The 14,848-nt window shown below is 45.5% G+C and overlaps 1 protein-coding gene across 2 annotated transcripts in view; it reads right to left on the bottom strand.

The window, feature by feature from the left end:
* LOC115178071 (oocyte zinc finger protein XlCOF6) overlaps positions 1 to 8,534 on the bottom strand; it is a 32,576-nt gene extending 24,042 nt beyond the window's left edge. The window contains exons 1-4 of one of the 2 annotated variants that reach the window (XR_003872545.1): positions 7,981 to 8,534; positions 7,503 to 7,686; positions 6,074 to 7,189; positions 3,810 to 5,849 (exon numbers count right to left, since the gene is read on the bottom strand). Coding sequence is in view for 1 of the 2 variants with exons in the window: in XM_029739098.1 (XP_029594958.1) it covers positions 5,029 to 5,849; positions 6,074 to 7,189; positions 7,503 to 7,686; positions 7,990 to 8,382 (2,514 nt within the window). In the remaining variant the exon portion in view is untranslated. Of the gene's footprint in view, positions 1 to 3,809; positions 5,850 to 6,073; positions 7,190 to 7,502; positions 7,687 to 7,980 lie in introns of those variants that run through there. The other variant, XM_029739098.1, reaches the window with a different exon arrangement.
* Positions 8,535 to 14,848: the final 6,314 nt, after the last annotated feature.

The raw sequence follows: 14,848 nt of genomic DNA, 5'->3' as shown, positions 1-14,848 counted from the left end.
TGCCATTTGGGATGAAGATATGGACCCAGCCCCATGTTTAAAGGTGTCAGTACTGCCAGTGTCCTCTCTCCATCTGCGGTAAGGGCATGAGTCTCTCATATTTATATTGATGTATGTATTTTTTGCTTAGCTCTTCCTACCCTGGGTGATTGGTTGGACCTTCCACTACTAGAGCCCACCCTGGGTGGTCTGCCTAAATGGCGGGTCGGTCCCATGGGCTTGGGAGCATGTGACCGCCGGTGTTGTTGGAGATTGTTTTTCCGGACGTAGGCCTTCCCGCAGTCATAGCACTTGTACGGTCTCTCTCCTGTGTGTGTTCTGAGGTGGACTCGGAGGTCGTATTCCCGGGTGTAAGTCTTGCCACATTCAGGGCAGAGATAGTGTTTTTCTCCCCTGGGGGACATGGTGGGTTTCTGTGGTGCCGGAAGGTGGTGGCTTCCTTCCCTCTGCGGTGCCGGGAGGTGGTGGCTTCCTTCCCTCTGCGGTGCCGGGAGGTGGTGGGTTTGCGGTGCCGGGAGGTGGTGGGTTTGCGGTGCCGGGAGGTGGTGGGTTTGCGGTGCCGGGAGGTGGTGGGTTTGTGGTGCCGGTAGGTTGTGGGTTTGTGGTGCCGGAAGGTGGTGGGTTTGCGATGCCGGGAGGTGGTGGGTTTGTGGTGCCGGTAGGTTGTGGGTTTGTGGTGCCGGAAGGTTGTGGGTTTGTGGTGCCGGAAGGTTGTGGGTTCCCTCCTTGCCAATCTGATTCAGGCATCGTTGTGGTTTCCCAACATTATGTCTGTTGTCCGGAGGTTGTTTCACTGCTTCTGAAGAAGTCGTCCTCATGTCCATGTCAGGCAGCAAACTGGGATCCCTGCCTGCATGACAGACAGAGAGAAAGGAGAGACAGACACAATGCAACAATGTTATTGTTAAGGTGTGGATGAGATTATTGTTTTTAAAACAACATGGTTTTGATCACTGACAGCTTGCTAGTAGTCCATCAGGATTTATTAATGGTAGAGGACACTCACCTGTGTGCACTTTAAAATGCGTTTTGAGATTCCCTTTCTGGTTGAACCTCATCCCACACACAGAGCACTGGTAAGGCCTCTCTCCTGTGTGTGTTCTCATGTGTCTCTCCAGTTTGTTTGCTTGAGTGAACTCCTTCCCACAGTCCGGACACTTGTGAAAGCTCTTTGGTTGCCGTCGTTCCTCTCCCCCAGAACAGTTGAATCGCTCGTGGGTCATCAGGAGTCCTTTACTGATGAAGCCCTTGCCACACTCAGAGCAGAGGTAAGGCATCTCTCCTGTGTGTGTTCGCTCGTGGACTTTTAACGTATACTTACTAGAGCAGGTCCGTCCACACACAGAGCACAGGGGCTTCTCCTCGGTGTGTGTTCGCTCGTGGGCTTTCCAAGCCGGTTTGTGGTAGTAACCTTTGCCACAGAAAGAGCAAGAGTAAGGCATCTCTCCTGTGTGGGATCGCTGGTGTTCTTTTAATGATTCTTTATTGAACCTCTTACCACAAACACAGCAGGTGTAAGGCTTGGCTCCAGTGTCTGTCTTCAAGTGAACCTCCAGAACGCACTTTGAGGAGAACTCTTGTCCACAGCAGCAGGGTATCTTCTCATTCGGGTCTGTTTTAATCTGTTCAGAATTCCTCTTTTGGTGGTATCTCAAACTACATTGATGAGCGAAGCCCTTCCCACACTCAGAGCAGGTATAAGGCTTCTCTCCTGTGTGTGTTCGCTGGTGTGTTTTCAAAGCTTGTCTAATAATGAACGTTTTCTCACACACAAAGCAAGCGTAAGGCTTCTCTCCTGTGTGGGTTCTCATGTGTATTTGAAGTGCAGATAATGTCTGACAGTGTTTCCCACAATCTGGGCATGGGTGGGTCTTTTTCTGCCTCGTTCTGCGTTTTATCTGGTGTTGTTCAGGTTCTCCTGATGTAGAGGGTCTCTCCCCGGCTGCAGAGTGATGGCTGGGCCTCTCTCCTGTGGGGATGAGACAGGACAGATATAGTCAGTGAGACTGAGCCAGACTCAGGTTCTCCTGATGTAGAGGGCATCTCCCCCGAGTCTAAGTATATTGTACATACCTACTGGGTTTCTCCATTGTTTTACACCACCTCCCGTGCTACTCCCATTCTCAGATGTATGGCAACACACAAGACTGAGTCCCAAATCATGCCACCCTATTCCCTATATAGTGCACCACTTTTGATTAGAGCCTCATGGACCATAGGGTGCCCTTTGGGACCCATATCAAGTGACCCTGGCTCCAGCTACCCACCTGTATTATCTAGTTCCCAGTCTTCTTCTTCTTTGACTATGATATTAAATGTTGGTGTTTCACTGTTGATGTCCAGACTCACAGTAACCCTCTCCTGACCCTGCGGTGTGTCTTTCTGATCACCATGGTTACTGTCCTCCTGGTCACCATGGTTGTTGTCAGGACCCGGGGACACCTTGGGTTGGGGTTTAGTGGAGCAGGATGGAGACGGGCTGGACGGGTCTTCAGAATCCTATATGATGAAGAGTGACAGTGCAGTTTTAACAGCACACTAGCTAGTTACATTATTAATATGTAGATTTAGCAATATGACACCATCCTAAATAGCAAGGCAATGTTTGTTTGTTATGGAAAAAGACAACTTCTCTTTGAAATAAACCTTTCCAGCTAAGTATAACTGGTTTAGGAACTATCAGTGGAGAAGGTGGAAAGCTTCAAGTTCCTCTGCGTACACATCCCTGACAATCTGAAATGGTCCACCCACAGACAGTGTGGTGAAGAAGGCACAACAGCGCCTCTTCAACCTCAAGAGGCTGAAGAAATGTGTCTTGGCCCCGAAGACCCTCACAAACTTTTACAGATGCACAATTGAGAGCATCCTGTCGAGCTGTATCACCGCCTGGTCAGAAACTGCACCGCCCGCAACCGCAGGGCTCTCCAGAGGGTGGTGCGGTCTACCCAACGCGTCACCAGGGGCACACTGTCTGCTCTCCAGGACACCTACAGCACCCGATGTCACAGGAAGGCCAAAAATATCCTCAAGGACAACAACCACCTGAGCCACGGCCTGTTCACCCCCATATAATCCAGAAGGTGAAATTAGTACAGGTGCATCAAAGTTGGACAGGTAGGCTGAAAAACAGCTTCTATCTCAAGGCCATCAGACTGTTAAATAGCCATCACTAACCGGCTACCTCCCAGTTACTCAACCCTGCACCTTAGAGGCTGCTGCCCTATGTACATAGAGATGGTATTCCTGGTCACTTTAAATGGAACACTAGTCACTTTAATAATGTTTACATACTGCTTTACTCATATATACATACTGTATTCTATTCTACTGTATTTCAGTCAATGCCACTCCGACATTGGTCGTCCTAATATTTATATATTTCTTAACTCCATTTATTTACTTTTAGATTTGTGTGTATTGTTGTGAATTGTTAGATACTAATGCACTGTTGGAGCCAGGAACACAAGAATTTCGCTACACCCGTAATAGAATATGCTAAATATGTGTATATGACCAATAACATTTGATTTGATATCAATCAATGCAAACCAAAACACACCAGCTACTGTTGATTGTATTGTCATTCATCTAGCTAGCTGGCCAGTTAACTACCTACGTTACCTTACTAGAAAACGACATATCAGCGAGCTACGACATAGTTAGCTAGTAACGTTACTGATGTTGCTACCATTCACTGTACTCTATAAAATACTGAGCTACTTGATTCGCTAGCTAGCCACAACATTTGGTATCGCAACCGCCGTGCAGACTGCAGAAAAGAGATGTGGCTAGCACACATTCAGTCTTACCTCGTCCATAGCATATGGAATGAATCCCTGAGCTAACTAATTACAAAGCTCATTTAGTTTCAAATGTACAATGATGACTGGCAATGTTGTTGGTCGTAACCTCGAGTCTCGTTGGATGGAGGCTGGGAAATACCAACACCCGAGGCTATTTAATCAAAAGCTGCGGTCTTCCTTTCATTACATTTTTCTGCAAAAGTGTTTTGAACGATGATATGTTATAAGTGAAGTTCGGTAAACTGTCGAACTCAGTTTGGCTTTTTACTTCTGGTATGAGGTTGTCCTTTGTCTGTGCTTTAGCGCCCCTATGCGGTCTGGAGAACAAAGACAATAGAGGACAAGTCTCTTGCAACGTAGTTCTCTGACCGTTTCTGAAGTCAAATGTTTTTATAGATCAAGGTAATAAAGAGAGAAATACGTTTTTCCCCCCTCCCAATGTTCATTTATTGGTCCATGGTATTATGACATGCAAGTCACTGTGGATTTCTTAGTCTCATGACAGCTTCAATAAGTAACATAAGATATAAAAAACACAAGGGCTAAAATGCAAACACTTCATTTTTGTTGATTAAAATATGCACAGGATGACAACTACAGTCGGAATGCTTATCTTACACAATACAGCAGACTTTATTGTACTGATCACAGATGAGGAAGCAACACACACACACTGCCACCATCCGGGCTGAAGTGTAAAGACAACAGATGACATATCTTACAACTTAGCCATCTCTGCTTATACTGGCAATGAAATCAAAATGTTCTAAGGCATATACAAAAAGGGCCAACGTTTGATACTGGCATTATGACATGTACGTCACTGTGGATTTGTTTTGTATCATTACAGCTTCAATAAGTAAAATAAGATTTTTTATTTCTTTTTTATACACTAGAATGGACAAAAATGCAATGGCTAAATTTTTGTTGATTAAAAATATGTACGTTACTATAACTACAGTTGGCAAGATTATCTTGCACAGTGGTAACGATTATTATACTGATCATAAATGAGGAAGCAACAACATGCGCACACACACACACACACACACACAAACACAAACAGAAGCAAGAAGAACAGTTCTGTTTAGTCATGGGAGACATGGTGTGTCCAAAATGGCACCCTATTCCATTTATAGTGCACTACATTTGTCCAGAACACTATGAGCCCTGGTCAAAAGTAGTGCACTATATAGGGAATAGGATGCAGACATAGCCATGGAGTTTAAAGGTGCCAGTACTGCCAGTGTTCTCTCTCCATGTCTGGTAACGGCATCGGTCTTTCCACTCGATGTAAAGGCATGGGTCTCTCCACTGTATGGAACGGCATGGGTCTCTCTACACTAGAGAACGGAGGCATGGGTTTATCAACCCTGGACAACTGCTGCTTAGAGCTTCCCATCCTGGGTGATTGGTTAGGTCTTCTGCTATTGGAGCCCATGCTGACGGGCCGGCCTAACTGACGGGTCGGTCCCATGGGCTTGGGAGCATGTGACCGCCGGTGTTGACGGAGCCCTTGTTTCCGAACAAAGGTCTTTCCGCATTCATCACACTGGTACGGTCTCTCTCCTGTGTGTGTTCTGAGGTGGACTCGGAGGTCGTATTCCCTGGTGTAAGTCTTGCCACATTCAGGGCAGAGATAGTGTTTTTCTCCCCTGGGGGACATGGTGGGTTTCTGTGGTGCCGGGAGGTGGTGGTTTGTTCCCTCCTTCTGTGGTGCCGGGAGGTGGTGGGACGATTCCTCCCTCTGTGGTGCCGGGAGGTGGTGGCTTCCCTCCTTCTGTGGTGCCGGGAGGTGGTGGCTTCCCTCCTTCTGTGGTGCCGGGAGGTGGTGGTTTGTTCCCTCCTTCTGTGGTGCTGGGAGGTGATTGGATGTTCCCTCCCTCTGTGGTGCCGGGAGGTGGTGGGTTTGTGGTGCCGGTAGGTTTTGGGTTCCCTCCTCGTCATGCTGATGGAGGCAGCGTTGTGGTCTCCCAGCTTTACGTCTGTTGTCCCGAGGTTGTTCAGAGGGAGTCTCCATGTCAGCCACTAAACTGGGATCCCCTCCTGTATAGACAGACACACGGACACTCAGTGGGCCCATATGGGCCCTGGTCAAAAGTAGTGCACTATAGATGAATAGAGTGCCATTCGGGACTCAACCAATGCAACATGCAACAATGTTATTGTTAAGGTGTGGATGAGATTATTGTTTTTAAAACAACATGGTTTTGATCACTGACAGCTTGCTAGTAGTCCATCAGGATTTATTAATGGTAGAGGACACTCACCTGTGTGCACTTTAAAATGCGTTTTGAGATTCCCTTTCTGGTTGAACCTCATCCCACACACAGAGCACTGGTAAGGCCTCTCTCCTGTGTGTGTTCTCATGTGTCTCTCCAGTTTGTTTGCTTGAGTGAACTCCTTCCCACAGTCTGGACACTTGTGAAATCTCTTTGCTCGCCGTCGTTCCTCTCCCCCAGAACAGTTGAATCGCTGGTGGGTCGTCAGGTATGCTTTACTGAGGAAGCCCTTGCCACACTCAGAGCAGAGGAAAGGCTTCTCTCCTGTGTGTGTTCGTTGGTGGACTTTTAATGTAGTCTTATTAGAGAAGGTCCGTCCACACACAGAGCACAGGGGCTTCTCCTCGGTGTGTGTTCGCTCGTGGGCTTTCCAAGCCGGTTTTTGGTAGTAACCCTTGCCACAGAAAGAGCAAGAGTAAGGCATCTCTCCTGTGTGGGATCGCTGGTGTTCCTTTAGCCGTTCTTTTTTACCGAACCCCTTGCCACACACACAGCAGGTGTAAGGCTTGGCTCCAGTGTCTGTCTTCAAGTGAACCTCCAGAACGCACTTTGAGGAGAACTCTTGTCCACAGCAGCAGGTCACCTTGTCAGCTGAGTCTTTCTTCTGGTGTAATCTCAAGCTACTTTGATAAGTGAAGCCCTTCCCACACTCAGAGCAGAGGTATGGCTTCTCTCCAGTGTGGATTCTCTGGTGGACCTTCAGTGCTGATAACGATGGGCAGTGTCTCCCACACTCGGGGCAGGAGTGGGTCTTCCTGACTCCCCATTTCCTCTTCTGTTGTTCAGGTTCTCCTGAAGCGGGACTCTGTCCTTTACTCTTCTCCGTCTCCTCTCCTGTGTGTGTCCTGTTGTCTGTCTCCTCTCCTGTGTGTGTCCTGTTCTGGTGTCTCCTTAGTGTGTACAAGGAGACAAACTTCCTCCCACACGCTAGGCAGCTGTGAGTCTTAGTTTTGCGTTTCACTCGTCGTTGTTCAGGATCTTCGGATTCGGAATGTTCAGGATCTTCGGATTCGGAATGTTCAGGATCTTCGGATTCGGAATGTTCTGGTTCTTCCGATGAAGAGGGACTATATTCACTGGCAGATGGTTGGTTGGGACTCTTACCTGTGGGACAGAGACGGGAGAGAATAAGGAACAGAGGCAAGTGAGTCCAGCTCATGTTGTTATTCTTCATTTGGTCCTGGGGAAATAGTGTCCTGTCCAGTGGGTGTACTTGTACATTCTGTCCCAAGGCTTGTACATCAAGCTGCCTTCCGTTACAGAAACAAGAGATAGGCTCCTGTACCTAGGTTTGCTTAATTACCTACAGACTGTGCAGTCTTCCGTTCAATCCAGCACTAACACAAAAACGAACACAAAGTGCTCTAAGTTAATGGACATTAAAGTACATCTCATCTTAACACACCTAATCACTTACCTGTAACACAACAATCCCAGTCATCTTCCTCCTCCTTGACGACGACAACTTTTTGTAGAACTATCCGCAGACTACCCAGTTTTGACCTCTGGTCACCATGGTCCCTGTCAGGACCCGGTGATGACACCGAGCGCTGGGGCTCCGAAGAACTGGCTGGGGACTGTCTAGATGGGTCTTCTGAGTCCTACGATACAAAATAGAGAGTGTGTCAGTGTAGTCTTAACAAAGTGATAAGGATCTGGGCCTATATATTAATAAAGCGTCTCAGAGTGTGGGTGCTGATCTACGATCAGGTCCCACCCCCCTATCTACATAATTCATTCGTTATGATCCGAAAAGGCTAAACTGATCCTAGATCGGGCTAAATAGCCTGCTATTCTAGGCTGCTGAAGCTGAGCTAATCTGTATCTGTTTCCGATCTACTATAATTATCTGGCAAGTAACTGTGAAGTCTCTGTGACTGGGATTTAATACTCACGTCACTCACTTTCTCCCTCCGTTCTGGTGGTATGTGTCTCTCTGGAGCTGGGTCTGTCAACCTCTCAGCGCCCCCCTCGTTCTTGGTTCTGCTTGGTTCGGTGCCGTCCAGTGTGTCCACTTGCGCTGACTGGCTGGGGCTAGCATCTTGCTGTATTGTTTTGATGTCGTTTTGCAGTTGGAGTAACCAAGACATTCCCTGGTCCTCTAATTTCATTAAATCATCACTTTCACAATATTCTTCTATTTTACGACGCAAAGAGCGATAATTCTTCCCTTTAACGTCGGAGCCATCTTGGCCAGCTATTCCACAACGTTCACACAGGTAACGTAAATTGTTCTCGGTTAAATTCCACAAACTCTGTTCGATTCCATCCAACAACGTTTCCCTCTCTCCGCTCATATTGTTCTACCTACGTACCAACAAAAATGTAGTCAATGGCAAGACAGCTACAATCCGTTAAAGAGATTGTTAATTAGTTAGTACAGTATTCTGAAGTGAAGCAGCTAGCTAAATATTAACCATGCTAGCTAGCTTCTCGTCAACGACTTCCTTTTTTCTTCTTCACCTTTTTGATTCTAATTTAGGGTTTTATATTTTTTGTAATGTTTGCAAACCAATTGAAATGCGCATTACCGCCACCTACTGTACTGGAGTATGAAGACAGACAGGACGTAAAACTGGTGAATTTCCAAGTAGGTACTGAACGGTTTGTTGAATTGATAGAGTAGAGAAGCAAGTTGTTGCAATGATTATTTATTCAATCAAATACCTTATGCGGAATGTCACACTGACTGTCTTCACATGATGTAGGTATGCTACTGCTGCCAGTCATCAGGTTTCTTAGCACCATCAGGTAGCTTCAATAAAGTAAAGATAATGTGCTGTGTTGCGTCAATGAATTAAACATAAATATCTGCAATAGCGTACAGTAACTAATGATATCATAATCAATAAGCCATTGATTATTTAATAATCAATGGCTTTGATCAGGTCCTTCAAATAGAGTCAGAGCAGGAGTGAGGATTGTGTTTGGGCTCCCGAGTGGCGCAGCGGTCTAAGGCACTGCATCTCAGTGCAAGAGGAGTCACTACAGTCCCTGGTTCGATTCCAGGCTGTATCACATCTGGCCGTTACTGGGACTCCCATAGGGCGGCGCACAATTTATTTATATATATATTTTTCAAATTGAACCGTTATTTAACTAGGCCAGTCAGATAAGAACAAATTGTTATTTACAATGACGGCCTACCCCGGCCAAACCCAGACGACGCTGGGCCAATTGTGCGCCGCCCTATGGGAGTCCCAGTAACGGCCAGATGTGATACAGCCTGGAATCGAACCAGGGACTGTAGTGACTCCTCTTGCACTGAGATGCAGTGCCTTAGACCGCTGCGCCACTCAGGAGTCCAATTAACCCAGCGTCGTCTGGGTTTGGCCGGGGTGGGCCGTCATTTTAAATAAGAATTTGTTCTTAACTGACTTGCCTAATTAAGTAAAGGTTACCAAAAAAATGTATTAAATAAAAATACAAAATTTAATTCAATAAGAAAAAATATAATACATAACTGTTTTTTAAAATATTAAATAAATTAATAAATAAATGAATATATATTGAGAATATAAATACATGTAAAAACTTTATCAGGTTCTCTGTGAGGTGTTCTCTGTGAAGTGTTCTCTGAGGTGTTCTCTGTGTGGTGTTCTCTGAGGTGTTCTCTGTGAGGTGTTCTCTGTGAGGTGTTCTCTGTGTGGTGTTCTCTGTGAGGTGTTCTCTGTGTGGTGTTCTGTGAGGTGTTCTCTGTGAGGTGTTCTCTGTGAGGTGTTCTCTGTGTGGTGTTCTGTGAGGTGTTCTCTGTGTGGTGTTCTCTGTGAGGTGTTCTCTGTGAAGTGTCCTCTGTGAGGTGTTCTTTGTGCGGTGTTCTCTGTGAGGTGTTCTCTGTGCGGTGTTCTCTGTGAGGTGTTCTCTGTGAGGTGTTCTCTGTGTGGTGTTCTCTGTGAGGTGTTCTCTCTGAGGTGTTCTCTCTGAGGTGTTCTCTGTGAGGTGTTCTCTGTGTGGTGTTCTCTGTGTGGTGTTCTCTGTGAGGTGTTCTCTGTGTGGTGTTCTCTGTGAGGTGTTCTCTGTGTGGTGTTCTCTGTGAGGTGTTCTCTGAGGTGTTCTCTGTGAGGTGTTCTCTGCGCGGTGATGGTGACGTTTTTAGCTGTGTGATTTTCCTTCATGTTTGAAAAGCAAAAGGAAAAATTATAACCACAAATGTGTGCTAAGTGGCATAAAAAAAATCAGTCCAGGCACTGGGGTGGGTCCAGCCACTGGGGTGGGTCCAGCCACTGGGGTGGGTCCAGGCACTGGGGTGGGTCCAGCCACTGGGGTGGGTCCAGGCACTGGGGTATGTCCAGGCACTGGGGTGGGTCCAGCCACTGGGGTGGGTCCAGGCACTGGGGTGGTCCAGGCACTGGGGTGGGTCCAGGCACTGGGGTGGGTCCAGCCACTGGGGTGGGTCCAGGCACTGGGGTGGGTCCAGGCACTGGGGTGGGTGCAGGAACTGGGGTGGGTCCAGGCACTGGGGTGGGTCCAGCCACTGGGGTGGGTCCAGGCACTGGGGTGGGTCCAGCCACTGGGGTGGGTTTGAAAGTTAACAAGACTTTATTGTTTAAAATAAAAATACAATTATTTCATGAATATTCATGAGTCGTAAATAACCCATTGGGTGATTGGTTGAGCTTTCTTGAGCACGTGACGTCACGCAAATGCTCTACTTTACTTACTTACTTACTACAGCCGTCTGGTTAAGCTAGCACCAAATTATTACTTACTTACTACAGCCGTCTGGTTAAGCTAGCACCAAATTATTACTTACTTACTACAGCCGTCTGGTTAAGCTAGCACCAAATTATTACTTACTTACTACAGCCGTCTGGTTAAGCTAGCACCAAATTATTACTTACTTACTACAGCCGTCTGGTTAAGCTAGCACCAAATTATTACTTACTTACTACAGCCGTCTGGTTAAGCTAGCACCAAATTATTACTTACTTACTACAGCCGTCTGGTTAAGCTAGCACCAAATTATTACTTACTTACTACAGCCGTCTGGTTAAGCTAGCACCAAATTATTTGGGAAATAAATAAATCAGCTAGCTACCTATCTATTTTAGTTTCACTGTCCGATAATTCCAAAAACGAACCCAGTAATCCAGGCCGTGATTGGGAGTACCATAGGGCGGCGCACACTTGGCCCAGCGTCGTCTGGGTTTGGCCAGGGTAGGCCGTCAATGTAAATAACAATTTGTTCTTATCCGACTTGCCTAGTTACCTAAAGGTTAAAAATAAAAGGCATTGGACAGAGGATTGTGTTGTTTTGGTGGATAAAGTGTATGTCAACTGTAGGGGTGCCCATGTTGCTGGGGATTGGAAGTGTCTGGTGTGAGAGAGGCAGGTTGAGGTGGCAAGAGTCAGAGTAGTGCAGAAGCTGTATGCTGAGGCAGTGAAGAAAGTAGAGGAAGATGGGTAGGACATCGTCATTGTAAGTAAGAATTTGTTGTTAACTGACTGGCCTAGTTAAATAAAGGTTAAAAAATATATTATATATAAATAATTGGGTCAAGGGATCCTGAGAGGGTCACAGTGGGTAGTAGATCTGTGCCAGCACAGAGGGATGGGCCAACGAGTGATATATGCTTCAATAAGATTGACTTCTTAGCAATGGTTATCAACTGAACTGCAGAAATGGAACGTAAATCACAGAAAATAATTGTTGTGGTAGAACTTGGGTATACGAGATTTGACTTCAGAAGAGTTGGTGCAGGAGCAGATCGGGTCTGTGCTTCTACATCTGCATTGCTTGCTGTTTGAGGTTTTAGGCTGGGTTTCTGTACAGCACTTTGAGATATCAGCTGATGTAAAAAGTGCTTCATAAATACATTTGATTCATTGATTGATTGATAGGGTCAAAGCAGTGGAATGGGGTAGTGCGTTTTTAATTAGTGTGGAGTTAGTTGGAAGGGTTATTAAAAATAGGATTTTATTTTTCCCCGTTTCCCCGTTTCCCCTTTTATATCACAAAGTGTAATGGATTTATACTATAGTTCAGTTGGGGGCAGTAAAAGACAGATTTAAATTTCCTGCGGGGGAAGGGGTGGTCCAAAATAAGTGAGGGTTGGCAAACCTTTTTTTGTTGTTGCTGTGGGGAGAGTAGTGAGTTTTTCCCCTGGTTACATTCGCTCTTCTGCTCATATTTTCCCTTTAAACAACGTCTTGACTTACTTCTGATATTACCCTAATGAAGGTAAGAAACGTTTGGGAAGGTTTGGTGTGGCTGTTATTAAGCTTTAGCTACTGCAGGCCTATGATATGAAGGCAGTGTGGCCCTGGTGCTCCAACTGACTCAGACAGTTGAACTTGAGGTGAGGAAGACTGTTTCAGACCTACCAGAGTTACTCCTGTAATCTAACAATATATAATGCTTATCTTTATACAAATGATCAAATTACACTCCTTCTGTACATCTAAATCTGTATAGAATACAGCAGTGCTTCCCAAACTTGTTATAGTCCAGTACCCCTTCAAATATTCAACCTCCAGCTGTACCCCCTCTTGCACCAGGGTCAGCGCACTCTCAAATGTTGTTTTTTGCCATCATTGTAAGCCTGCCACACACACACTATACGATACATTTATTAAACATAAGAATGAGTGTGAGTTTTTGTCACAACCCGGCTCGTGGGAAGTGACAAAGAGCTCTTATAGGACCAGGGCACAAATAATAATGTAATAATCAATAATCTAGCTCTTTATTTAACCATCTTACATATAAAACATTATTTGTTCATCAAAAATGGTGAATAACTCACCACAGGTTAATGAGAAGGGTGTTCTTCAAAGGATGCACATAACTCTGCAATGTTGGGTTGTATTGGAGAGAGTCTCAGTCTTAAATCATTTCCCACACACAGACTGTGCCTGTATTTTGTTTCCATGCTAGTGTGTACCGAGAATCCACTCTCACATAGGTACGTGGTCGCAAAGGGCATCATTGTCTTGACAGCACGATTTGCCAAGGCAGGATACTCTGAGCGCAGCCCTATCCAGAAATCTGGCAGTGGCTTCTGATTAAATTTAATTTTCACAGAACTGCTTGTTGCAATTTCGATGAGGCTCTCTTGTTCAGATATCGGTAAGTGGACTGGAGGCAGGGCATGAAAGGGATAACGAATCCAATTATTTGTGTCGTCCATTTCGGGAAAGTACTTGTGTAATTGCGCACCCAGCTCACTCAGGTGCTTCGCTATATCACATTTGACATTGTCCGTAAGCTTGAGGTCATTTGCACACAAAAAAAATCATACAATGATGGAAAGACATGTGTTGTCCTTGTTAATTCAGACAGAGAAGAACTCCAACTTCTTAGCCTCAATTTTGTCCCGCACAATTGAATATAGTTGCGGAGAGTTCCTGTAATCCTAGATTCAGATCATTCCAGTGAGAAAAAACATCACCCAGATAGGCCAGTCGTGTGAGAAACTCGTCATCATGCAAGCGGTCAGACAAGTGAAAATTATGGTCAGTAAAGAAAACTTTAAGCTCGTCTCTCAATTTAAAAAAAATGTGTCAATACTTTGGCCCTTAATAACCAGCGCACTTCTGTATGTTGTAAAAGCATTAAATGGTCGCTGCCCGTATCATTGCATAATGCCGAAAATAAACGACAGTTCAGGGGCCTTAATTTAACAAAGTTAACCATTTTCACTGTAGTGTCCAAAACATATTTCAAGCTGTCAGGCATTCCCTTGGCAGCAAGAGCCTCACGGTGGATGCTGCAGTGTACCCAAGTGGCGTCAGGAGCAACTGCTTGCACGCCCGTTACCACTCCACTATGTCTCCCTGTCATGGCTTTTGCGCCATCAGTACAGTACCAAAACATCTTTACCACCAAAGTCCATTTAATGTCACAAAGCTGTCCTGTTGTTCTGGTTTCCAGAAGAGGATGTCTTCCTTAATTGACCCCCCATAAACGTAACGGACATATACCAGGAGCTGTGCCAGGCCCGCCACGTCTGTTGACTCATCCAGCTGTAATGCATAGAATTCACTGGCTTGTATGCGAAGCAGTAATTGTTTCAAAACATCTCCTGCCATGTCACTGATGCGTTGTGAAACAGTGTTGTTTGATGGAGGCATTGTCTGTATAGTTTCTTTGGCCTTTTCCCCCTGCATTGTCCCAGCAGCAGGAAGAATTAAATCCTCTACAATAGCATGGGGCTTGCCTGTCCTAGCCACTCGGTAGCTCACCATATAAGACGCTTCTAGCCCCCTTCTTATTAATGGTATCTGTTGCTTTTATACATGTCTTACTACTCGAAAGTCGTCTTAATTCTCAAAAAACTACCGTGGCTTATTTTTCAAATTGGCATTTTGCGTTTCTAAATGTCTGCACAAGAGTGAAGGTTTCATTTCATTTTTATTTGGCGTAACCCCGACGGCATTGCGCGCACCCCAGTTTGGGAATAGTCGGAATACAGTATATACATATGACATGAGTAATGTCAGAGTGGCATAGACTAAGAAGATACAGTAGAATAGGAAAGAAAACAGTATGTACATATGAGATGAGTAATGCAAAATATGTAAACATTATTAAAGTGACTAGTGATCCAATTATTAAAGTGGCCAGTGATTTCAAGTCTATATATATAGGGCAGCAGCCTCTAAGATGCTAGTGATGGCTGTTTAACAGTCTGATGGTCTTGAGATAGAAGCTGTTTTTTAGTCTCTCGGTCCCCGCTTTGATGCACCTGTACTGCCCTCGCCTTCTGGATTAAAGCGGGGTGAACAGGTAGTGGCTTGGATGGTTGTTGTCCTTGATGATCT

The sequence above is a fragment of the Salmo trutta genome, chromosome 38 (assembly GCF_901001165.1).
Source record: "Salmo trutta chromosome 38, fSalTru1.1, whole genome shotgun sequence".
Taxonomy (NCBI): Eukaryota; Metazoa; Chordata; class Actinopteri; order Salmoniformes; family Salmonidae; genus Salmo; species Salmo trutta.
This window is presented reverse-complemented; position numbering and strand designations above follow the sequence as displayed.